Genomic DNA, 26432 nt, shown 5'->3' on the forward strand with positions numbered 1-26432 from the left:
AATATTTGACTAGCTTCTTGAGACTAATCAGTAGAGTAACAATCACAAGCTTGATCCAAGCGAAGCTCTATTTGCAAATATTCTTGTTAATCTGTCACAGGCAAAAAGCATCTGAAATGGAAAAATGGTTTAGAAACTCCTGAAAAGTGAAAAGAGATCAATAAGCTGGAGGAGCAAGCATTGAGTCTCAGACAGGCAAACATTAGCTTAAGCGGTTCTAGAACCATGAGAACAAAGTTGAGTAGACTCTGTCTGTCACTGATCTGTATTAAAGCGTTGAACGTTATTAAATCCAGGAGATTGCAAAGAAGAACGTTCATGTCAAAGAACTTTATCGACAAGTTTCGAGAACTTATAGCAGATTATCTCCACATGGCAAAGCCCTTGTTCTCTTTTGAGTTTTTTTTTTCCTTATTTGACAATGACGTGATCAGTTTAGACAAGGTGCTAAGCCTTTTGTATATATAAATATTTCAGACAAAAACTTCAAAACCTGTCTGTTTACTCTTGAATCACACACTTTTTTTTGGTTGTATATCGATCTGTAAGAGAATTTGATCGTCTCTTTGAGAAAGTCACTGTCCGGCTCTCTTGAGATAAGCCATAAAACCAAGACCAGCTACTAATGCTGCACCAGCCGCTACTCCACTGTAAGTAGCACCCCAACCGTCTCTCTCTACATACTCCATTGCTTCTGCTGAAACCGTTGCTCTTCTTCTTCTTCCTTTACCTTTTCTTGAATCATCTAAATGCAATCTCAGGCTCTGCAATTTATTTAACGATCCAATCAGATTCAGATACCAAACATCTCGTTAAGATTTTCATTTTATATATCTAACTTTACCTTCCAGCCAATTGATTTTGCATGATCTATGGCTGCTTGAAGGTCACTATCTGAAGCCAACAACACTTTATCGTGGTCTTCGTCTTCATACTGCAGATTAAAACCACCATTTATAAACATTTCGGAAAAAAGATTTGCATCGTTCTTTTGTGAAAAGGTTATATACTTACAAAAATTTGGGGTATGTTGTTGTCTGGATCGATATCATCCCCTAGTCTCTGAAGGATCGCGGTTACCACTTCTGTCAAACTACGAGTGTCTGTAATTTAAGAACCAATACCATGTGAGTACACACACACACACAATAGCAAAACTGTTTGATGAACAAAGACTTTACCACTTATGAATCTGTGCATTCTGTGCTTCTTGTCTTCGATCTTGAAAGAAAATGTATTTGGCAAAGGTGAAGACTTTCCTGTCTCAGCTTCAGAAGCAACTTTTAAAGAGCTTTCACTGTAAAATAATTGTTTTCCTAAGTCAGCAAAAAACTAAACTCAATTCGAAAAACAAAACATGTTTAGCGGTTTAAGAGAGTAAGAGTAGTGACCTTCTCGTGTCCTCGTCTTCTTCATTAGGAGACAATGCCATTGCTGAATCCCAAAACTTCTGCATCATTGTGTTCGTCGCCTCGTTACCTATTCCAGCAGTAGTTCCAGCCTGATCACATCAAAAAATAACTATGAGAGATCAGTGGATTTGTCATAATCAAAACACTTTATAGAATAAGTTTCAAAATACGAGACTTACTGTGGCGACAGCAGCGTGCGTTACATTGATTACATCGACAACTGCAACTACATCTCCATCTGCAATCAGGAAACCCTTTTTGTTATTTACATACGGTTTTGCCATTTAGTTTTTCTCAAGACTTGCAATCCAAAATGCAAACAGAACTTTTACCTTGGTCTGTAACAGGAAGGTGTAGAAATTTTCCCTCGTGCATGATGTGCAGAGCTTCAACGATTGGTGTGTCAACTGACGTAGATTCTGGATTCTGAGTCATAACCTATATATTCACCAATAAGAACAAACGATTAAAACTTAACAGGAAATAGGAATCTAAGACGGTTGAAAATTTAGTCCAAAACTTAAGAACTGGAAAGTTCAAGAGGAGACTAATCTCTTAATCCTCTTGACCAAAAAAAAATGGAATATCGTAATCATACTTGTTCCATTGTGGTCTCAGATGGAGGACGATTTTCAGCCACAACCCGCATCAGTATATCCTTGGAACTATATAACAGACAAAAACAAAATTTTAGACGTTAGTATAAGTACAAGGAAGATAAATGAGTTCAGTCACAGCATAATCAAGAATCCAAATGAATACATAATTAACCAGAACTGATGGGTATCAGGCAGTTTAGTTTGTTTGAGTTGTGTCACTCGAATAAACCCTACTGTTCCAGTTTTCTATATAGTTCTTTGGAGGAAGAAGCTAGGAGATTCTTATCAGCTAGCTTATATTATAGTATCTTAACGGAAGTTGGTAGAACCTATTGAGCTGAGAAAGGGATATAAAATGTTAAAGCAAAACTTCCAAAGCTTTCAGAAAAGAGAACTCACGTAAATATCCCTCTAAGCTTGTCCTCGATCATCACGACTGCACAGCTTGAATGTAGTTCAACCATCTTCTTTGCTACAGTCAGCACTGTATCGTCTGGTGCGACTTTCAAAACCCTGAACAAAAACCAGTGATAACTTAAAACAACATAACTGATAGGTAGCAAAGAAAAAAAAAAGACACTAAAGATTGTTGTAATGAGAATTTAATTAGAAACAAAAAAAAAAAAAAAAGTAAGAGATTACCTACTTTGTATCATCAGGTATAATTGTAGATAAAGAAGGTCTAAACATCCGGTCTCGTAGCGTTTCAATGAAAGTGTTGTGAACTACATGAAAGAATCAACATACCACAAATTCAAAACTCTGAAAAGATTAGCCAAGAGAAAAAGAGAAGAAAGGGTTCAGTTCCTCCGCCGACCTGAAGTGTTAGTTCCCCAACTTCTCTCAACACCTTCAACGGCAGCAGCTATTGCCTTACCTTTCTCAGCAGCCCTCTCCATACGAGCAATCGCATCATAAAGACACTTGGCTATATCTAGTAAAGCAATCACTTCGCCATTTTCAACAACAGGCAGATGTCTGAATTTTCCTGCAGGGTTAATTAAAGCCTCATTAAGGATCCATACGCACGCAAGGATTAGAAAAATAAAGAATGATGTTCCTCTAAAACACCAACAAACCTAGGACCATCTTCTGAAGAGCATCAACAGCAAGTGTCTCGGAAAGAACAAACATGGGCTTCCGAGTCATAACCTCGGACACGGGAGTTTCCTCCACATTAACTTCCTTCGAGATCACTCTTGTGGCTATATCCTGAAAAAGAGACACACATTCATTAGAACATAAAGTGGTTTTTAAACATTTCTTGGCGCAGTTGATAGTGAGATTTGTTACCTTGTCAGTAAGAATGCCACAAAGCATTTCGTTAGAGTCAGTCAACAACAAGGCATCGACCTTACGTGAAGCCATGTTTTTGCAAGCATCATATATGGTAGTGGTTGCGGGAACAGTAATGGCTTTGGATAGCCTTAAGCGCTTAACAGTTCGCTCTCCGCCGGTTATTAAACCCCTGAGCTCCAAAAAATATCCAAACGATATGAAAAAGCTAAATCTAAATCAGACATAGGAATAGTTTTAATTGCTTCTAAAGGAACCAATAAGAAACCAAATATTACAAAAACTAAACGTTTTATGGATTGAGAGGGAGATATTACAACTTACAAAGGGGAACGCGAAACAGTGAGAGATCTCCGGGCAGTGCCGGGACCTCCGATTTCCATGGATTTCTTCTTCCCGTGGAGTGAGGAAGTCGTTACGGAGAAGCTCCGTCTCGAAGGACCGCCTTCGCTAGCCATTTTCTACTTTGTAATTCAAAAGGTTTGTTGAAATCGTCAACGCTTACGACAATCTAGATTTGATTAAGTTCGTGGAATCAATCAAAAGTGTGTGTGTATTACCAGGCGAATTCGTCGTCGGGGGTCAACTATCGAAAGAAGCTTTAATGGAGTTTGGGATAATTAGTTCCGTGGCGGAGGATGACTCTTTCTCGATTGTTCGGTGGGGGGAGGATGATGGCAAGAGAGAAACGACGATTCCTCCTCACCGGGAAAGTGATGGGAGGAAAATGAAAGAAAACTTTTGTGATTTTTCTGTAAAACAAAAAAAACTTTCTTTTTGTTTTCGTCTCTCTCTCTCTCTCTCTCGATCGGATTCTTTGCCTCCGATGCTTTTGCTAATTGGTCGATCGCTCGTTTTTATTTTGTACAGTGTATTGATTTTTTTGGTCATTTACAAGTGTATCCTCGAGATTTGAAGATTAGTGACCAGTGTGTATCAGCGATTTGTTTCCCATTTTGCATAGGGTTTATTGTCATTGTTTATTTATGTCACTATTACACACCAGTAAATACTTTCTGGATTTTGTCTCTTTTTTTTTGTGATTGGATTTTGTTTACTCTTTTCTTTCTTTAAGTAGTCAAGAATTTAAAGTTATTTTTTACATTTATACAAATAATAAATTAACTCCTCGAATTTTTATTAAGGATTGTTACTTCCACACTTTCTTTAATACAAAATGTCATTTTAAAATTCAAATACAATTTATATCTATTTTAACAATGATATTAATTATGAAATGCTTAAATTGTATTTATTTCAAAAAAATATTAGTTAAACAAATATTATTATTAAAGACATAAATGAAATGCAATCACTTGTCTTAATTTGTGGGAGGGAATTAAGACAACCATGATTAAGTTTCCACAAAATGACGCTGTGCTGTTAGTAATGGGCTTCATAATGATTAAAACGACTAACCTGAATGATTAAGAGTTTATACAACGACACCCGTATCTGCTACAATTGAGCCTTAATACAATTAGGTCCATTAAGGCCCAATTTATATTTTGTTCAATTTTATCTGAATCTCTCTCTCTCTCTCTCTCTCTCTCTCTCTCTTTCGGCATCGCCAATCCGTGAAGAATCCAAAATCCACACCAATGGCGACTTCAATAGCTCGAATCTCTCGAAGAGGTTTAGCTTCCAACCTGATCCAGTCGCATTGAAGACTGAGGCGCCGAAGCCAAAACTAACGGTGTCTCCGTCGCCGGATCGTGTGAAATGGGACTACAGAGGACAGAGACAGATCATTCCCTTGGGACAGTGGCTTCCCAAGGTAGCAGTTGATGCCTACGTGGCACCTAACGTTGTATTAGCCGGTCAGGTCACAGTCTGGGACGGCTCCTCCGTCTGGAACGGCGCCGTTTTGCGCGGCGACCTCAACAAAATCACCCTCGGGTTCTGCTCGAATGTACAGGAACGGTGTGTTGTCCATGTCGCGTTTGTTGTTCCATCCGTGTTTTCGGACAACTGTGTTCTGATTATCTAATGTATGGAATCAATATAATATGTTATGTAGGATAGACTGAGTGGTTTAGATTCGTCGTGGCTGTGTATGTGAGAGGTAGGAATCTAGAATCTTGCTGATGATATGTGCTTGAGCTTAGCATTGAGAACTAAGTAGATTAGCACACGTGGTGGATCATAGCAGTAGAAAACATTGAGTTATATATATCATTCAACATACCTAAGAGTGTATATTCAATCATGTTTGGGTCCTATTGATAAAACCAATTTTCAAAAAAAAAAAAATTACGCGGTCTTTAGGCGATATATAGAGGATTAGTGCCTAGGCATTCATTACGTTTACCGACTTACCGTCTATTTTGATTTTACAGGATTACCAGCAGAGACATTGATCGACAGGTACGTGACAGTGGGTGCCATACAGTCTTCTGAGATCATGTACCATCGAACCAGAGTGTATCATCGGGCAACACTCAATACTAATGGAAGGTTCGTTGGTGGAGACCCGCTCAATCCTGGAAGCTGGTTCGGTTGTACCACCGGGAAGAAGGATCCCATCAGGTGAACTGTGGGGAGGCAATCCAGCAAGGTTCATAAGAACCCTAACTAACGAAGAAACCTTAGAGATCCCGAAACTCGCTGTAGCCATCAACCACTTAAGTGGAGATTACTTCTCTGAGTTCTTGCCTTACTCCACTGTCTACTTAGAGGTAGAGAAGTTCAAGAAGTCCCTTGGAATCAATGTTTAGAGAGTCCCTAGAAGCTTCTATTATTAGCTGAAGAGCATCGAAACATTCCAATATTTGTCTTCTCGTTTTGGTTTCTTTGTTAAATTCAATTATAAAACTGATTTTGGCTGCGATAAAATGAATGATAAGGGCGACTACTTCTGGTTTTGTTGTCTCTGGGCAAGCAAATCAAAAGCTATTGCCCCTCCTTAGCTCTAGTTGTAGTCTTATATGTGTTGCATGTTTGAACACTCCAGTAGTAGTAGTAGTAGTAGCAGCTCATGAACAACCACCACATTCTTCTATTGACATCGACAAATGTTGGTCCATTGATGCTTACTCGAGCTCCACGAATCAATACTCTTGAGAAAATTTGGAAGTGTTATAGTGGCTTGTAGGAAGCATATTCGACCACTGATGCTAACTGATTCGGACATTATTGGCAAAAGAAAAAAAAAAGAAACCCACAAAACAATGCGATAGGAGATCTTATCTTTTAATATGTCACAATGTACTCGTTTTAGATGTAGACACAAAGTGTTTTGGTTTTGTTCATTATATCTTTTAAGTCTTATCTTTCTTTTCCTGAATAGACGAAGAATCTTTTGTCCAATCTCAACACCTGTTTCATTATTTTGATATTTGAAGTTTTCTTAGGGTGTATTGTTTTTTCTTCTTCTAAAAGGCGTTATGAAAAAGAGACCAGCCTCGTTGGTGTACATGTGGAATGGTGGTAGTCTTTCTTTGTATTTATCTAACTTCAAATCCGATTATGCTGTAAACAACTTTAGTGTATGCATATTTATTACTAAAGTTTGATTTATGCTCCACACTTGCGAATGTATTATGATTTATGCTCCACACTGTCAAATGTCTGATACTTTTGTTTATGACTTGGTAATGAAAAAATAAAGTTGTGATTATAAAACTCAAAACATCTATAGTACTTTTTAATGTTCTAGATATTTTTAGTTGATTTCAACTACAAATTAGTTAAGATAAGTAGTTATTAGTTAACTAAACTTGATTGGTGCTAATTGGTTATTAAATGGTTTATTTCTCCCCCTATAATAAACATAAAGGGGTTTGGGTGAAAAATATTTGTTAACAACACATAAATCATTAGCATATACCAAGCTTTTTAGTTATATAATTTTTCTAGCGTTCAAAAGTTTGCTATGTGATGTGAGTTGATATCCGCTTTCCTGTAACTTTAACATCATACATTAAATCACCATGTGATTCTATAGTTATTAACTTATTAAGACTGCGAAACCACATTTTATTGTTAACCCTCTTTAATTTGTCTACGTGACTATCTATAGTAAAGAAAATCCATATAAAGAATATAGTAATAAGCTCAAGCTACTCCGTAAATAGTCTCTAGCTCTAGGTGCAGTAGATTATCGAAGATTTTCTTACCGGTTACCACAGTCCAGTTACTTTGGGTGTTACAGTTATCTTATGTTAGGCTGATATTACCAACAACTAACGCCGTTAAGTTCGAGGTGGGCACAGCGCAAGAATGATGTGGGGAAAGAAAAAAACAAACGCCAACAAAAACGGTCGTTACGTCATTATTATTTCTGACGTGTCTCTGTCAGCTCTTGGATTTAATTTTCACTGCAATTAATTTTTACCAGATTCATCATCTATATCACTGCTATTAAAGGGGCGACAAAATCTCAAATTGTAACATAACAATTCTATTTCATCAAACCGGTTATAAAATATTAATCATACCGGTCCTACTCATACAAATGTGGGGTATTGATAGATGTTCTCGTGACTTTTGTGTGTATTTTATACCAATCTAATCTATTAAAAGTGGAGTACAAAATTAGATTAACCCTTAGTTTTCCACTATATTTACATTGTCATGCCATTGAAGTATTAATGAAGCTATATCTAAGTATAATTGTATTTTCCTAATTTAAATGATAGATTTAAGCATTTAATGTATTTCCTAATTTAAATAATAGACTTTCTTAATAAAATATTAACCAAAATAGAATTCCTAATATATTTCGTATTAACATATTAAATATTTTTAATATTTATTAGTAATAAATAATAAAATAAAAATCACACATCATAATCAATTTATATAACATATAAATAAAATATAAAATAGTTTATTCATATATTATTAGCATAATGCTTTCATAATATAAGTCGAATTAGTTATAAATATAAGATGTATTTATATGATACATTATGATATAATAAACGATTAAATAAAAATATAATTATTTTAAAGTAATAAATAAAGTTGTTATGTTTTAAAATGTTATATTAACAGTTATGCATTAACAATTATGTAATACATTTTAATTTACAAATATATATATAGTATACTATTAGTATAGAGAAAAAATTTAAAGTGAAAGCAAAATAGTTATATGGTCACGGGTCAAGAAGCTCTAGAAATAAACAAAAACAGCACAATATATTTTTTTCAACAAATTTATATTAATAGAAATTATAGTTCCAAATATGTTTGTATATTTTATGTATTTATAATTTTTTTTTTTGTTTTTGAGAGATGCTAAGATTTTTTAATTGGAAAAAATTATGACCCACTTCTATATTATTTTAATTTGGAAATTTAAAATTTATATCAAAATGTTTAATTAAAATTTTAATTTTTATTATAACTTTAAAGATTAATTTTCAATCTAAATTTATATTTAAATATTACAAATATACCATTTAATATTAAAAACTAAAAACATAAAATAAATATCCACCCGATCGGGCGGGTCAAAATCTAGTACGATTTAAAGCTAAATTTTTATAAATTTATGTATACTAACGTACCATATGTAATTGTTTCAACAGTGTTTTATTTTGTAACGTATTTCCATTTCACGGGATCTACTGCTCTGTTATTTCACACATATATCATTGTGGATATGAAAACCCTTTTTCAAAAACAAAAAAAAACATCACTGTGGATTATAAATGGAAAAGAAATAAAAAGAAATAAACGTATTAAAGATAGATAATCTTTTCATTAGATAATATTCATTCTAAAGCGAAAACAAAGTCTGATACATAAGCTTTTTTTTTTTCCGTCGAACGATTTTTATAAAAAAAGTCAAAGCCCACAAAGATACAACATCAAAAATGCCCAAAGAACCGGCCCAACTACAAACCCAAACAAATAAACGGGCCTCACGTCCAAGCCCAACCAAACTCGAGTTGGAAACCCTAGCTCGCCACTGCGCGACCGATCTAGGTTTCTCCGCGGCACACCGTCGCACTAACTCCCACTCGCCACCGCACGATCTTCTACGCCTGTGATCCTTTATCGGAGAGCATCAACGATCATCGCGATCTTGTCCGTAACCCAAACCGACAGATCCTCACAAACCAACTAAAACCTATGAAGTCTCTAGAGAAAACCGACAACAATTGATTCATCACCACCGTTGTTCACGAAGCGATTCCAGGTGAGAGATCAAAAGGCGGAGTATCTTTGGAGGTTGAAGAAAACGGATTTCATAGAGGAAAACGAAAAAAAAATACAGTAAATTAAACTAAAAAATAAATACCAAACCGAAGAGAGCGATGCTTACTGAGCCACCGTCTCCTGGGAACAGGAGCCGACGATGACGGTGCTAGCGGAACCACCGTCTTCCGGAAACAAGACCGACGGTCGCAGAGCTGAGAGAACCTCTACCCCCCGGAAACAACCAGTGGACTCACAAGCCAACTGCCGCTTCGATTAACCGGTCATCACCCTCACCACGGATCCAGAGGAAGATACTTTGCCTCCGAAAAGAGAACCGTATGGATCGAACCCTCTCGACGCAAAACCCTAACCCAGAACCGACGATATATCGGAAGAAACCGAAGATCGAAATCCGCAGCGGAGAACTGAATTTTAATTGAAAAAAGGTGAGCCACCGACGTCGGCATACGCGCGGACGCGCCACCGGACGTCGGGGCCACCGACACTTCTCTCTCTAACTTTCTCTCTCGCTTCTCTCTTCAAAAAAGAAAGTTACCTAGTGAAAAAAAAGAGATAGATAATCTTTTCAAGTCTGCGAAAACAGAAGGAATCCAAGTCGGCAAGTTCCATGTGTAAGCCTCGATAGTACAAAAGTTTGTCCTCAAGTGCGATCCAAAGTTCCTGCATCACACGTGTGAAGCTTACTTGGCGCCACGTCAGCATGCACTGCATGGGAGATTGAGGTGATACTATTCTCTCGATCACTTCTCAAAGTCAAGACGCTCGAGCTAAGGTGTACAGCTGACTAATTAACCACGTTGAAACTATATCGTGGATGTAATTACGTAACAGATTAACACATTTTCAGTGGGCTTGATTATTATAAAGTCGAACAGGTTGAATAAAACTGCGGGCACTGAGACCCTCGAAGTCACAGTATTTGCGAATTACAACTAACTTGGCCAAATATAGTACGCTAGCTACATTTGTAATTGTTATAGTATTAATGCTATAGTTAGATTTGGACAAAAAAATCATTACATTTTCACTTATTTGACTATTAAACAATTAACAACTTTCACTTACTTTTATGTAACGCAATTTACTCCACCAAAACAAAAACACTAACTCGTGTGTCACGGTGTTAATTTATAGGCTTATTCAGCTTGTAATAATGAACGCTCGGTTCGAGCTAGTATCGTCGTTATGATTCTAGACAGTCACATAGCTAGCCATGGTACATTTTGAAATGACAAAATATTCATTCTTTACAAACTGAGAAGATTTTGTTATATTTTAAATAATATTCTCTTTGACTATAAATGTTTGATGTTTTAGTTATCACACGTAAGAATAATGAATAAATTAATTTGTTTATCATTTTTTTTTTTAAGTTTTGCCATATGTAGCTGTTATCATGAGCACCGTGTGGTTGTTCACTTCGCCATGAATCACCTCATGCTAACAACATGCATTATATTCTATTAGTTTCCGTAAATGAGGCACTTTAATGAACTGTCGGTACATAAAAGTAAGTGAAGACTGGTAAATTTTAATTTGAGAGTAAGGAAAAAATGCACAGTGAAGAGTTCTCTGGAAATCGAGAGAGGACCACTGTTATTTTTCATATCATTAGGTTGATGTTACTATGTATATATACATGATAAAAATATATATATTTGTCCAGGTAAAATAATTTTGAATTATTTCGATTTCCACGATGGTAACGTTCAGTTTGAATATATTTCTAAAATGTAGAACCATATTAAAAACAAAAAAGTACTGCCATATATTTAAAGATTTAAATCATATAAAATGATGGATCATACTGTATTTAAAAGTTTAAGATAGATAAAAAAATTAAAATACATGAGTGGGACTGTGGGAAAACCATTAACTGTCAGTCTCGAGACTAGAATTGCGTTTGGACAGTTTAACCTAATGTATCAGAAACACATATTGCGTGAGGATTAGGTTTATTTTGACTAATAAACAATTGAATGAAATATTAAATTCGTTACTAAAATAAACCAATTAAATTAAATTAGACTCACGAATAAGTCATGTTTAAAAGGAAAAAACAAAATAGTTTACATTTTTGTTCAGATCTTGAGGTCCACAGTTTCACCTTCGTACCACAACACCCAAGTGGTTCTTTAGAAAGAGAGAGTGATTTATAAGCTTCTCTCTGGGCGTTACATTTTTTTGTGAACATAGAAACACTCAAAACTTAACCAAAACAAACAAAAAATGGGAGAGGTTCAAGAACATCTCAAACTTTTATATCATCTTTTCAAAGCTCTATGAATAATAATAATACTAATTTTTATAACCTGACTTTTTTGTTACAGGAGGAGAAGAAACCAGAAGCAGCAGAGGAGAAGAAAATGGAGGAAAAGAAACCAGAAGAGGAGAAAAAAGAAGGAGAAGGAAAGAAAGTAGAGGCTGATGAGAAAAAAGGAGAAGAATCTGAGAAGAAAACTCAAGAAGGAGAACCTACTAAAGATTCCAAAGAAGATGCACCTCCGGCGGAGCCTGAGGCTCCAGCACCCCCTCCTCCGCCGCAAGATATTATCCTTAAAGTTTACATGCATTGTGAAGGCTGTGCTAGAAAAGTTCGCCGTTGCCTCAACGGCTTCGAAGGTATCTAAAAACATACACACATATTCTTAGTATTAATTCCTATATCTAAAATACTCTTGGTATGTACATTTTAGTTTTTCATATAATAGTTTCTTGAACTCCAAAAGTTCGTTTCATCAACTACACATTTTTGGTTAATTTTTTGTATATGTTTAGTTAATATTCGTTATATATTTTGTGTTGGACCTCAGAAAGTCTTGGTTATTCTTTTAAGATATTAGAACCAATAGTTTACACAAAAAAAAATATTAGAACCAAATATAAAACAATCAAACTACATTTGGTAAATATGGTAAGATACTGATATATATATATAAAAATATGAATTGATTCTTAGGTTTGTGGTTTAATTTATTTAGGAGTGGAAGATGTGATGACTGATTGTAAAACGGGGAAAGTGGTGGTGAAGGGAGAGAAAGCTGATCCGTTAAAAGTATTAGCCAGAGTTCAAAGAAAGACCCACCGTCAAGTTGTGCTTGTTTCTCCAATTCCTCCGCCGTCTCAGCTCCCGGAGAAGAAAGCCGAGGAGGAGAAACCCAAAGTGGAAGAGAAGAAAGTGGAGGTACCTTTCTTTATTGTGATTTTTTGTGTTTAATAATAAATTTGATAGAAAACGAAAAAAGCAAGAAATAAGAGGTAATTTTAAGGGTTGCTTTTTTGGAGGATAATGAAATGAATATTCATTTGTTGTCTCTGTTATTATTTTGTTTAGGGTAAACTTTAATTAGTTTATTTATTCAATTAAAAATATTCTCCTTTCACATGGAGATGAATTGGTAGAATGGTAGGATACTAGGATTGATATATTTTTAGTTGCTGTTTTTTATATGAAACTATATTTTTTCTATATTTTGGACTAGTTAAGTAGTGGCTGCTCCTTTGAAAAAAAGTGAAAGAAGTAGTGGCTGTATTAACATTTCCGACGATTTGTTTGTATCAGCCTCCCGTAGTGGTCACGGTGGTCCTCAAGGTTCACATGCACTGCGAAGCCTGTGCAACGGAGATCAAGAAACGGATCATGAGAATGAAAGGTTAGCTTTTTTTACTCGTGCAATTTCTTTTATATATATAATCTTATATGTGATATAAATTACATTCATATCGCATTAAGCGTTGTCTATTTTTCTCCAAATTTACGAAAAATATTAAGGAAATTAAGTTATAAACGTAATCACAATAATTTTTTTAAAAATAAGTTTTTTTGGATTTTAACTTCTTTTTGTCTGTCCAATTTATTATCGGTAGATAAAACGTTTCAGTATCTTGCAAAATCATTCACTTGTTTACTTCTGTCACCAACTTTAGTTGTATCAATTTAGTTGGTACTTTAGTTGTATCAATTTTGGTCCATACAAATTCAAATGAAGATGATATTGCTTCGACTGTAAAACACGTGTTATTTATTTATTCATGTCATCTGACTCATCTTATTTATCGAAAGCATGTGTAGTGGGGTCAAAGTGCATTCATCCCTTCACTTTGATAGTACTATTATACTTTTTTCTTAATGACTTTTTGTTTGAAACATATAACTTTTAGGAGTGGAATCTGCTGAATCCGATTTAAAGGGTTCTCAAGTGACAGTGAAAGGAGTGTTTGAACCGCAAAAGCTCGTTGAACACATTTATAAACGGACTGGAAAACATGCTGCCATTATGAAAATTGACCCACCACCTCCACCGCCACCTGAGGAAGCAGCTGCGGCGGCTGAAGCAGAGAAGAAAGAAGAAGGAAAAGGGGACAATGGCGGAGGAGAGTCCAAAGAGAAGGAAGAAAAGAAAGAAGGGGATGGTGACAAAGGGGAAGGCAAAGCAGCTGAAAACGGTGGCGGCAGCGGTGAGGGAGAGGAAAAAGTTGTGGATGTGAGGAAGATAGATAATCCTTATTACTACTATTATTACCAACCACCGCGTGTGGCGGTTCCGCCTATGGAAATGCCGCCTCATGCTTACCCGCCTCAACTGTTCAGCGACGAGAATCCAAACTCATGTTCCATAATGTAAGACAAGAAACTGATGAAACGCTAAAGGGTTTATATGGAGAATATTTTGAACAATTTTGATGTTGTTACTTGCCGTCTCTCTTTGCCTGTGGTTTTCTCTTTATGTTTGCGCTGCTCTTTTTCTTGTGTAGTTTACATATCGAAAAGAACTCGCCAATTACGAGTTATCTTTAATGCATATAAGCGACTAAATAAATAATTAAATAGTTTATATCTATAAGTTCATTTTAAATGATAATCACATAGAATAATCGTTCAAATCAGTGGGGAAAATGGAGAAGGGTGCAACTATAATACACTTTTATGAATAAGTATGCTTTTATTTGTTACCTGCACCAAATTTGATGTGATCACTCGCCCTTTACAAGTCACTTTAGGTGTTAGCTACTAAAACGTCAGCTAAACTTCTTCCTTGATTACTAAGTTACCATTTAACCTTGCAACTGCAGCGTTTGCTTTGCAGTTTGCACCCACTGCACTAAATGCATATGTTCTGTGTCAATTTTTTTTCCATTTACCAAAATTAACCAATCGCATTATTCCACCCCAACTAGTAAACTAGTTGGAAACTTGTGGAAGAACAGTAGAGTTCAAAAAAAACAGTAGAGTTCATATATACAGTCCCGTATTCATAGATGTTATAAACAACCTTAATAGTATTACCTAGTACTAGTGGTAATCCATTTATACACTTCTCAGCATAAAAAGAACGTTGTTCAGAGTTTAACGATGAATTATTAATGGTTGGGTGAAACACTATTTTCTTGCCTCTATAAAATAGGATGGTCCATTTATTGTCCGAGCAAAGTTGGTGACAATGCTGCCTTACCCCTTTTTTCTTTCTTTTTTCCTTTTGGAAAAATAATGCTGGTGACAATGCTGCCTTACCCTTTTTTTCTTTTTTTTTGTTTCTTTTGGAAAAATAATGCTGCATTATCTTAAACTTGCCATTGTAGTTACATTGTCAATTGGGTGATGATTATTTTCTTTATTTTTTTTGCTAAACTTTTATGATTATTTATTTTGCAAATAATATCTGGCCATCAAGTGTTGTTAGAAATTAAATGGTGCACGTAGTATCAATCAACCATATGAAAAATAATTAAGAATCCTATTTTTGTATATTTTTTTTATTCTCAATAGATTACAAAACTACTCAGCGAAAAGTTGAGTTTCCTCCAAAAAAAAAACATTACAATTTGTAATGATACAATGTGGATAAGGCAGTAGTTTAGTTTTTTGTGTCAATATGGACAGCATAAAAACTTTTAGACCATATCAAATTAGATTTACATGTCAAAGAGAAAACCAAAAATGATTTTTTTTTTGTAATATCTAGTTGATAAAAAAATGTTGCAAAGAGATGTCCCATATTCGATTGAATAAACTAGTGTGTCTCCAACAAGTTGTTATCGTAGTTTTAGATGTTAAACTTGAAATTGTATTGCTGAAAAACTTGCAATAGTATGATTAGTATCTCATTAATTACAATGGTCAATAGTTTTGAACTTTTGATATATTTTATGATCCCGTGACGTCTTCTCATGGTAAGCAAAAGAACAAAGAACATTCTATTCCAGCGAAGTAGACTCCAGAAACCCCAGCCGCCTACACGGCGCGTGAGGCGTGGTGTATAACCGGAGCCGTGATATGACGGTGTTAACCTGGACCCCATGTGATGGGTCCGTGCCATCTCTGAGGATGTACAGTTTATGAATGAGACCACGTGACCTGCCACCACTTCCTCAAAACATGTGCTCTCGTACTACAACGCTTGTCGCTTCTTTTATTGGACGCACCGTTTTTTTTTTAATTTTCTGACTAAGTTATACGTTACTCTTTGTTTTACTTTAAAAGAGGGTGTGTTTCAAAAAAAAAAAAGAGAGTAAATTACTCGGTAGTGTTCCAAAAAGAGTAAATTACTCAGTTTTTTTTTCTTTTTTAAAAAAAGTTGATTAGTATTGTTACTGAAAGTCTCAGTTTATCAAAATATGAACAATATATCGATATGTAACTAAAAACTAATAATCAATATCCATGGAACTAAATATTAATGTAAATTGTAAAAGACTCAACCTAAAAACCTTCACTATAATGGCTTAAATTAAGTACCTATTTTATTGTTTGCCTCGAGTAAGCAAATTACTCTTTCTCTCTGAACAAACTATTATGAAAAAGAAATCCAGTACAAGATTGGAGCGGAAAGTTATTATCAAATGGTGACAAAACAAAAGGTTATTGTCCAATGTCGGTAGCTCAATTCATTTTTCTCGTTGTGGATGAATATATACTAGTATAACGTGGTTGGTGGTGAAAAAACAAACAAACTATTGGTTAGTGTAAGAAATAAGCATCATATCAAAACGTTTTAAATAACACAAGAAGTACTGTTAATGCTATTTAAAAGTTTCTATTAGTTATCCACTATTTCGTTGATGAACGTACGCACTGGGTACATTACATAAGCACATTTTTGTAGAAATCTTTAAATTAGTAGTCTTATACATTGGGAACTCTTTGTTTTAGTCGTGACTTCCTGGCAAAAATATATCGAGTTTAGATTTGTCTTATAATTTGTTTAACTTTTTTCACAAAGTAATTTACTTTACTTCTGTCTTACTAGTTTGTTTAAACTGCATCCTACAAACATTTTACTTATAATTTAGAATAAGAGTATTTTTTTTTCCTTTTCAAAATGATAAAAATGCAAAATGGTGGATGGGTTATGGCATTTATTATTTTGTTGGTCTTTTTTCTTTGGGACCATTCTTTTTTTTTTTGATAAGTATGTGAATATCATTAAAATGAAGCAGATTGTACATGTACAAGGGCTAAGCTGTTAAGCCAATTGTTACCAAAAAAGAGTAAAAAACAAAAAAAAAACTTATCTAGTCAGTAAACTGGTTATAACTCACATAATCAGACTAAGTACTTTAGCCAATATCTTAAGAGATTTCGGAATTTCTTCCGAGATTTCCTCGCAAGTATGGTTTGCCGGATGGTTCTATCTATCTTCTTGAAAGTCGCCTTTGGGACCATTCCTTCGACTGTATTCCGAGTGTCACATAGAGATATACATAGATATACGTTACAAATGTCAAGTTACGTGTTGTTTGCATGTAGGTTTTCATCTACGTTAACATATAAGCGTCGATAATTAATACTTCAACAAAAAAAGGAGACGATCAAAGTTTCAAAAAAGAAAACGGAGACGATTAGTAAGTTTTTGTAAAGCATAAGTAACGTATTTTCGAAAGTTAGTTATAAAAATAAAAAATAATGATGATAACAACGTTGTTTTACAACGAGACACTTGACACCGGATTTCATTAGATTAGTTTAGGTCTGATTGTGACCGAACTGTGACTGAGTCGACCATTTAACCTAATCTTTAAAAGTGTCGAGACCATCAACATCTTTTGATTCGTTTACCTGAATTTCATACAACTCTAAAACTAGTTATTGTATATCCATCCCGATCATCCCTATTGCTATTACCAATTATTTCTTTAGCCTTTTGAATTTGGCAGCAACTGCTAAGCAATATATTCTCATTTCGTTGTCATCTCATACATACCGTTCCTTTTTAGCTCACCTATGCCTATTTATTTTCATTTTTTCTTCAGTTTATCCTATCATAAGATCTGTACCATACTGAAGATCTAACCCATAATCTATATATATTAGAATATATATATAGATAGGGCCATAGATGATAGACTTGTAATTATAGAACAACTTAGATTAGGTGGATAAGCAGTACGGGACATGTTAAGACGTACAATATGTTTGCTGGAGGTCCACTCACTTACCGAATCAAGATTAAATACGAGGAAAATAGATTAATGTTTTGATTTTTTTTTTTTTTTGGGACTAATGTTTTGATTGTTTCAGACACAAGCTAGTCTCTTATACACTAATTAAGGCCTGATTGTTTTTCTTGTTAAGTTTGGTTGGGGTAGTGCCCAAGGTGCAAGAGCACAGGGTCCACATCTTTTCACCAATTTTTTTTATTGTTTTAGGGTCCAAAATTCTGAAATTTTTTAAAATCAAGGGTCCAAATTTTTAAATCAATCATTAATATTAGGAGAAATTTTTTATATAGCACAAGGTCCACTAACGTTTTGAGCCGGGCCTGATGCTATGATGAATGTTTTATATTTTCTAACTGAACACCTTTTGTCTGAAAGCATGTTTTATAGTTTGTAGACGAGTTATAAAAGCATTTATACTTTATCTTTTCGTTTGCATTTGGTTCTTACGTTAAAAACTATACATAAATGTTGTTCAATACATAATTTGATATTAAAATAACCGCACTATGTTAACATGGAGATGTAACTCAAACAAAAAAGGCTTTCTCAAAAAAAAAAAAAACTCAAACAAAAAGGATGTAGGAGTAGGACCATAATAAAGAAAAAAAAATCTAGAAGACGATGCTCGTACAACTGTTTTGTTAAAGTCCACTCAGTTAACGAGTTCTATATGTGAAAGTGAAACACATTAAAAGAAAAAAAAAGTTGTAGGTCTATGAAAGAACCAAACAAAGCCAATAATTTTATCTGCCGAAAATAATAGAAATGATTTTGATTTTTATAAAGAATTTTGTTGAGATTTAGACATGAGCCAAATCTATAAAACAATCATTTAATAAAATACTTTCGAAATAAAAGAAATTTAACTTTTCTTAAAAAAAAGTCTTTAAATCACATCACTTTAGTGGAAGGTAAAGGCAAAGAAGCTGAGATGGATGGTTGAAGATGACCTGTTATTCTGTAGCATTATACCTTAGAAGACCTTCTAAGATTCGAAATCTGATTGAGAGGATTGTGTTGTATATCATTATTAAAGAGAAACTACCAAATAACATTACACTGTGCTTTTATCCAAACATGACAAAAATAAACTTATAGGTTAAAAGAACAGAAAATAGTACTGTACTTCGTACTAAGCTATAACAGCCGGTTAAATTAGCTACCAAAACTTAAATTACCCGGTTTTTTCGAATCGGTTAATGAGGTCAAGTTACTAAAACACCTCACTGTTTCACAAGCTTTAGTTTGACTACTTGATCAAGGGGATAAGACAACAACTCGAGGAGCTGTTGCAGAAGATTTGATTCTTTCAAAGAGTAACCGAGCATCGGTTGATGAACATCCCTGATTCATCTCAATGGCTACTGGATACTGCGACGTCTTGTTCATTTCTACCACCATCACTCCCTGCAGTAACATAAAAAAAAAATGAACATTTTTGGACCCCAAAACAAAAGAAAAAACAAGCTTGGTTTGGGTTTTGCTTGGGGTTTTCTCATTCAGTACTGAGCATAGCTTCTATATTCAACTTAACTCTGGTGTCTCTGATCATGGATGACTTCTTACTGACCTTGAACTATAAAACCACTGAGAAATAGTTAACGGGTTTACCTCAAAGTCAGCTAGAAACAACTGGAAGCCTTTTAGTTTTTCCTTCATCATGGCATTTTCTTTTGTTGGTGCTGAAGAGGAAAGCGCAGCTGTGACCTCCATGGATGAATGACCTATCTTTCTTTGTACAACCTACAGAGGGAATAACATGAACCTGATGAGTGACGGTCTTCATTCTAACACGACAAGAAAAGAGATGAGACTCACGTCGTTATGGAGTAAGACCTCGCAGATGAGACTACCATCATCGACGTAACATATAAGCTCAAAAGTAGACTGTTGCTTGAACTGGAATTTCTTCACTCCGGTTAGAAAGCACTGCAGAAAATGGATACTTAAGTTTCACAGATCGATTTAAGACTGAGAGAGTTTTGGTGTTAGTACCTTAATCCTTCCTTGCATAAAATGCATGGTATCTTTCGTTAATGCCCACTTTTGATCCATCTCGGCCAAGTAAGTGAAAGGCGTCTCCGGATTTGTAGACAACACAGAGGGGGTCTCCAAATCGACAACCATGTTACTGAATTCATCATCAGCTACAGCGCCTAAACCTGAACCATATACAGGACTCGTTGTATCTCTCGCATTACCGTTGTCGATATGCATTTCTTCGACGAATGAAGTCACGTTAGATGTTTGTTGATCCAAGGTGTTTTCGGAGCCGTTGTTGTAAAGAGGTCTTGTACCACTACAGCTAGTACGAGGTGTGGATGCTGTCATGTGAATGTTACTAGAAGTCGAGTGCAAACCAGAGAATGTTCTTTCCCCGTGGGTAGCAGCAGTATCAATCTGCATATGCTCAACCCTCGAAACAGTAGCTTCCACATTGACGGAAGCAGGAGGACTAGTCATCGTCCGTGGACGGGTATGAGTTCTCGTTACATTCACTGAATTGCCTGCCAAAAGTGTTTTCGTTAAAAGAGAGTTTATAGCCACCAAAAATCTAAAACAGGTTGTATCATGTTAGTGAAGTTTTTGATAACAACCATCTTCCTCACAGAAATACACCAAACTTTATTTTATTGATGCGACTCTGCTATAGTCAAATGAGTAAATATCATAGTAAACACTGAAAGAACTATCATTCAGCTCTAGTGAGTCATGATTTACGATAAAAATCAGAAAAAGAAAAATGCCCTTTTCCTGAGCAAGAGGATTAGTGTAGAAATATTATCCCTACCTTGAGCATTGGCCTGAACGTGACTAGCATCTCCCGAGGTAGAACTGTTTACTTGATTACCAGAATCATTTTCATTAAGCGACCACGCAGCTACACTGGCTCTGGTTGCCAATGAAGCAACACCTCGGTTCCTTGTTCTGCAAAAGTTAAAATCCAATAAGAACTTCGAAAAGAAAGGGAAAATTTTCAAAAGCAGTTAGAGTAAGCACATAGAAAAGATGACTGGTAGTGTGTAAAATGTGATAAACGTTAAATCATGCATCATCTTTCCGAGAGAATCAATTCCATATTATTTGCCAGCAGGCATAGTTTTGCAAATAGTAAATTCACTTAACTTGTGCATCATAAGACTTTTACCAAGCTACTTATTCTTCACAAAGCCAACGCAATCAGTGGAACACTTGGAGCAATTAATAGTTACAACTAAAGAGACACAACTTCTGAATACGAAGTAAGTGGGAAAAGCATAAACTGGAGAAAATACCAAGTTCTAATTGGAGTAATTAATAGTTCCAACCTAAAGAGACACCACACCACAACTTCTGAATAAGAAGTAAGTGGGAGAGAAGCATACACTGGAGTAAATACCAAGTTCTAAACAACGTAAACCATTCTCTGAACAAAATCCTACCTTATTCCTCTTGGAGGTTTGTTCACTTCAATAACAAGACGCTTCCGTGCCTCTTCCAATTCTTCAACCATCCCTCCTAAAACTTGTATAGTCTCAGGTACTAGCATTAAAAGCCCATGTCTAACTTGTACGCTAGACACAACAATCTGCATTTACTGTCCTTGTCAGTTCTCTTATAACACAAACGTGATAAATACAAACCAGCAGCTACAAACCTACAATCATAAAAGCATGAATTTTAAAAATACAACACCCTAAAAGCCTGTTTAATGCCCCTTAAAATCAAATTCCAGATATTAATTCCTCATCATCTACCACTTCAGAGCTACAATAGTAAAAAAAAAACACACCTTTAAACCAGCAGGAGCCAAGACTTGCAGATCTTTAATAGGTCTGTACTCCATACCAAAAACACGCTGAACACCATCTGTCATGGACAGCTTCAAACACCTCTTAAGCCCTGCATTAGCGTTTTCATATCTCCCTTTGAGTGAGCACCCAATGTTCACAATCTCATCAACCTGATATGATTAAACCACAAGGCTCAGTTTAAAAAAAACACACTTTATCAAGCATTATTATATATTTAACGAAGAAAAAGAGATAACCTGCAGAACAAACGGACCAGCGAGTTCCTCAAGAACCATAGACGCAACGTTCCGAGGAAGAACCCCACCTCCACCTCCGCATAGGTTCATATCGCAGAACAGAAACTGCTCGAAACAATGCTTAGCTTTCGCGGCAACTTCGAGGCGGGAGAACTCTGGGACAGAGACTTCGAGGCGAGAGAGACAAGAGAGCCACCACTCCGTCTTGAGCTTAATCCCCATTCGCACCAGAGCCTCAGCGATCGGCGAGTCGTAGTTCTCGACTTCTATCTCCGACGGATCAACCGGAATACTAGAATCCGGCGGTGTGGGAGTGTGATCACCGGAGACGTCGATAGTCTCAACTTCCGGTGCGGTGATTGGCTCGTCGGGATTAGGGTTGAAAGTGGAGGCTGATGAGCTCTCCGGTTGAATAGAAGGCGCACGACTAACGCTCTGAGCGGAATCGCCGAGTCCGCTTGCTCCAGTTTCATCTTCTCCTTCTTCTACTTCGTCGTCGTCGGAGTAGTGTTGGAGTCTCAGCCGTCGTCTAGCCATTTCCCCGGCGAAAATTGGGGATTCCTTTTTGTTTTCCCTCCAAAAATCTATTTACTCTTTTTAAAAACTATTGTAAATGGGCTTATTGAGAGACAGATTCGGCCCAGTATAAAAAAAACATTAGTTCGCGTTTCGAGTGTATATGAATGTAGGTATTAGGTTAGTTTGCCGTGACCTGTTAGGCCTTAAATGGGCCTGATCAGGCTCATTACTAAAACGTTGGGCCTTATGATGCATATATATTGGGCAAGTTTGCCGCGACCCGCGAGAGATGTGTTTTAGTGAAAACTTTGAGAGAGCCCGCCTCTGTGTTCTAAAATTTTGGCACCAGAATTTTTGAAATCCCCAAATTCGATTTTTTTTTGTGTTCTCTTCTTAATCGTTTCCTTCTATTGATTTTTTAGGGTTTTCAAGATCCTCGCGATAAAGCTCTGAGATCTAGTTATTTTTTTTCTCTTTTACCTTGATTTGCTTCTGTTTTTGTTTCTCGATTCGGATACACATGGCGACGACTGAAACCCTAGATGAGAAGACACCGGAAGTCGAATCTCCGGCGAAGGAGGAATTAGGTGTTGGTGATGCTTCGAAGGAGAAAGAAGAAGCGGATTCCCCAAAAATTGACGAGGCGGAGAAGAAGGAAGAGGCTGAATCGGAAGATAAAGAGGATGTAAAAGACGAGGAGGAGGAGGAGGAAGAAGAAGGAGAAGGAAGTGGAGGTAAGAAGGAGGAGGCGGTGACTCCGAGTAGCGATAGGCCAACGAGGGAGAGAAAGCAAGTCGAGCGTTTCTCCTCGTCTGGTCCTGTTCGAGTTACACCGAGCAAGTCCGTTTCAATTGGAAAGGTATATCTTTTTTTTTTGTATTCATGTTTCTGAGAATTCGATTAGGTTTCTTTTTTGAAAATTATATTCACTGGTTCTTGTTTCTGTGTGTGTTTGTGTGTTGTCAGGGCCGTGGAACACCGCTCAAGGAAATTCCAAATGGTATGTGTGATAAATGAACGATCTTTGATGCTATGACTCATCTCTTTGACACAGATCTGAGCTTTTGCATACTGATAGTTTCTGCTGGAATATATCATCTTGTTTGTAGCTATTACAATTAGCCTACTAACTACTGTCTGTGATTTTTTTTATCTTATCTTGTGAATCTGACTACATGTTTTCTCTGTGGTAGCTAACATGTTAAAACTGTTCTATATTTTCTTTCTTTCCCTTGTATTCATTTAGTTATCTTGACAGAGTCTTCTTGTTTACAGTTATTGACTTTTAGAAATCTGTCTGATAATTGTTGGCTGTTTCAGTTGCTCATAACCTATCTAAGAGAAAAGCTGACGACAACCTGATGCTGCTACACACCATTCTGTATGGGAAGAAAGCAAAGGTGCTTTTAAAGCTTAATTCAAGCGTGTCCCCGTTATGGATGTTATCTTGGAATTTTTTTTCTCTGTCTACTTACAAGAGTTTGTGAAAAATTTAATCTGCAGGCACAGATGGTTAAGAAAAACATTGGTCAGTTTTCTGGCTTCGCATGGTCAGAGAAAGAGGTAAAGCATTTCGTTTCTATTTTGTTATATGGATGTGTATTCTGTTTTGCCTCGTGTTGAGACTTCATATGTTTTCTAGGAGGAGAAGCAAAGAGGACGAGTAAAAGAGAAGCTTGACAAATGCGTAAAAGAAAAACTATTCTTCTTCTGTGAAGTACTTGATATACCTGTTAACAAAAGCAGTACAAGAAAAGTAAGTAATTAGAAGATGTCATGTGATTTTCTCTTTATTGTACCGTGCTCTATATTCCAACTTTATAAGAATCTCCTCTGTCTTGATACTCTCAGGAAGAAGTAGCTGTCAAAGTGCTTGAATTTTTGGAATCTCCCAAGGCATTAAGAGATGTTATACTTGCTGATCGTGAAAAGGTACTGTTTGATCCACTACTTTATTGTTCTACATGTTTTATCGTCAGTATGGACTACTGAATTCTTTTACTTCTTTTTTCGAATTATATATTTTAGCAAGCCAAAAAGCGCAAGAGCACACAAAGAAAGGGGAAATCTGGAGAATCTTCAGAGCCTCCAGCCAAGGTTTGTAGTTTCTTATATCTAAACTATAGTACAGTTTGTATTCCTTGCATGCTACTGGCTGGTAACTGTAATCATTAGCTCCTTTTCTATCTTCGGTTTCTAATATGTTCCTCTGATATTGATTTGGATTCTATACGTATATCCCTTTTTATTACCTGTGTTCTTGATTTAGTGGCTGTTGAACATGGGGTTTACAAACATCCTTTGTGTGTGTATGTCTATTACTAAACAGAGGAAAAGGCAAACAAAAAAGCGAGATCAGCCATCTGAGGCAGAAGAAGGCAAAGATGAGGGGGATTCTGATTCTGAAGGTACTAAGGATGATAATGAAGAAGCTGATGCAGCACGAGAAGAAGAAGAAAGTGACCATGAAAAGGCTGGAACTGAAGATGAGGGAGACGAAGAAGAAGATGAAATGCCATCTGAAAAGAAAATTTCATCGAAAAAGACTGAAGAGAAGAGCTCAGGGACCAAAGGTAAGGAGAAACAAGCTTCTGCAAAAGCTTCTAAAAAATCGGCTGAAAAGTCCTCCAAAAGAGTTGCCAAGCCAGCTTCATCCCCAGCCAAGAAGCAGAAAGTTGACCACGAAGAGTCTTCTAAAGCGAAGAGCAAGAAACAGTCAACTAAGCCACAAGCTAAGGGATCTAAAGAGAAAGGTTATAACCGTTCTCAGCTGTTAGATTTTTTTTAAAAAAAATGAAATTATTCTCTCTTTGAAGCTCATTGCTCTTTTGTTTTTATCTACTGTCATGGATTGGGTGCAGGAAAAGCCATTAAGAAAGGCAAAGCAGAGCCCACCAGAGAAGAGATGCTTGAAGTGGTGTCCAAAATGCTGCAGGAAGTAGACTTCAATACGGTGAGCTAAGTTCAATTTACTGAAATAAATAATGGTCGAAAAACCTTGAATCAATGTTCTTATACTCTATTGTTTGTTTTCTTAATAACAGGCGACATTATCAGATATTCTGAAGAAGCTAAGTACGTTCTTTGATTTTGCAATCCATCATTAATTTTATTTTCCATGTATTGAGGAGCATTTGGTGACGTTTGTTGTTTGTGATAACATCAGGCAAGCATTTCGGTGTTGATCTCTCGCATAGAAAATCAGAGGTGAAGGCTGTTATCACAGATGCTATAAGTGCAATGACTGATGAAGAAGAAGAAGACGAAGAGGAGAACTCTGAGGCTGGGAGTGACGGAGAGAAGGAAGAAGAGAAAAAAGCTGAGGCTGAAAGTGATAAAGAGGAGGAAGAGGAGAAAGACGAGGAAGAGGAAAAAGCTGAGGCTGAAAGTGACAAAGAGAAGGAAGAAGAGGAGAAAGCCGAGGCTGAAAGTGATAAAGAGAAGGAAGAAGAGGACAAAGCCGAGGCTGAAAGTGAGAAAGAGAAGGAAGAAGAGGAAAAGCCAAAGGATTAAGGTTAGTGAGTTTCTTCTCTCGAGATCTGATGATGTGAAGAGAATCAACATTGTCTAAGTGACAAAGAGAGTGTTGAATCTTGTACTTTGTACTACTATGTAATCTCATCTATAGTTTCATTCATGTAGTGACTTCTTGTGTAGCTGTTACATGTTAGGTTTCTCCTAATCCTTGTTCTTAGTTGATACCCTTGACAGCAAATTTTATTTTTATGGGTTTAAGACTTATCACTTTAGCCACCATCTCCCAATTTTTATATTTTTTTGCACTGGGAATAAATCACCACTAGACTTTATATATGATCATAAAGTCAAGGCTGTACACTTTCACGATTTACATAAACCAAATATAAAGCTTTAATTCATATCCGAGTTGCAACTTCCAAAAATCTAATTAAATAACACATCATTTCCAAACAATATAATTACATGAACATGTATTTGACTATG

The 26432-nt window shown here is 36.0% G+C and overlaps 4 protein-coding genes and 1 pseudogene across 5 annotated transcripts; 3 read left to right on the plus strand and 2 right to left on the minus strand.

Annotated features, from left to right (window-relative positions):
- Positions 1–430: 430 nt before the first annotated feature.
- Positions 431–4152, minus strand: LOC108823329 (CBS domain-containing protein CBSCBSPB1). 2 transcript variants are annotated; one of them, XM_018596507.2, is made up of 15 exons: positions 3868–4152; positions 3632–3768; positions 3305–3479; positions 3091–3223; positions 2829–2999; positions 2658–2736; positions 2411–2524; positions 2011–2077; positions 1745–1850; positions 1592–1650; positions 1392–1501; positions 1182–1297; positions 1015–1103; positions 845–934; positions 431–764 (listed from the first exon to the last, which is right to left on the minus strand). In XM_018596507.2, the coding sequence occupies exons 2-15, from the start codon at positions 3763–3765 to the stop codon at positions 576–578; spliced, it is 1632 nt and encodes a 543-aa protein (XP_018452009.1). In that variant the 5' UTR covers positions 3766–3768; positions 3868–4152; the 3' UTR covers positions 431–575. The 2 variants fall into 2 exon arrangements, with proteins under 2 accessions (XP_018452009.1, XP_018452010.1); XM_018596508.2 differs by having other exon boundaries at positions 3632–3771.
- Positions 4153–4908: 756 nt separating this feature from the next.
- LOC108824168 (gamma carbonic anhydrase-like 1, mitochondrial) lies at positions 4909–6171 on the plus strand (annotated as a pseudogene).
- Positions 6172–11559: 5388 nt separating this feature from the next.
- LOC108828551 (heavy metal-associated isoprenylated plant protein 7) lies at positions 11560–14159 on the plus strand. The gene is made up of 5 exons (XM_018602281.2): positions 11560–11719; positions 11812–12103; positions 12463–12665; positions 13044–13134; positions 13643–14159. The coding sequence occupies exons 1-5, from the start codon at positions 11711–11713 to the stop codon at positions 14104–14106; spliced, it is 1059 nt and encodes a 352-aa protein (XP_018457783.1). The 5' UTR covers positions 11560–11710; the 3' UTR covers positions 14107–14159.
- Positions 14160–18918: 4759 nt separating this feature from the next.
- On the minus strand, positions 18919–22536 carry LOC108826861 (recQ-mediated genome instability protein 1). The gene is made up of 8 exons (XM_018600209.2): positions 21951–22536; positions 21693–21863; positions 21343–21488; positions 20712–20848; positions 19916–20427; positions 19739–19849; positions 19532–19663; positions 18919–19327 (listed from the first exon to the last, which is right to left on the minus strand). Exons 1-8 carry the CDS (start codon positions 22485–22487, stop codon positions 19178–19180), a joined length of 1896 nt encoding a protein of 631 aa, XP_018455711.2. The 5' UTR covers positions 22488–22536; the 3' UTR covers positions 18919–19177.
- A 234-nt stretch (positions 22537–22770) lies between these two features.
- Positions 22771–26210, plus strand: LOC108827528 (DEK domain-containing chromatin-associated protein 2). Its single transcript, XM_018600940.2, has 11 exons — positions 22771–23328; positions 23436–23469; positions 23790–23869; positions 23973–24032; positions 24112–24225; positions 24321–24401; positions 24498–24566; positions 24799–25222; positions 25331–25422; positions 25514–25544; positions 25636–26210. Exons 1-11 carry the CDS (start codon positions 22990–22992, stop codon positions 25980–25982), a joined length of 1671 nt encoding a protein of 556 aa, XP_018456442.1. The 5' UTR covers positions 22771–22989; the 3' UTR covers positions 25983–26210.
- The last annotated feature ends 222 nt before the right edge of the window (positions 26211–26432 follow it).

This window comes from Raphanus sativus, chromosome 9 (assembly GCF_000801105.2).
Source record: "Raphanus sativus cultivar WK10039 chromosome 9, ASM80110v3, whole genome shotgun sequence".
NCBI lineage: Eukaryota > Viridiplantae > Streptophyta > Magnoliopsida > Brassicales > Brassicaceae > Raphanus > Raphanus sativus.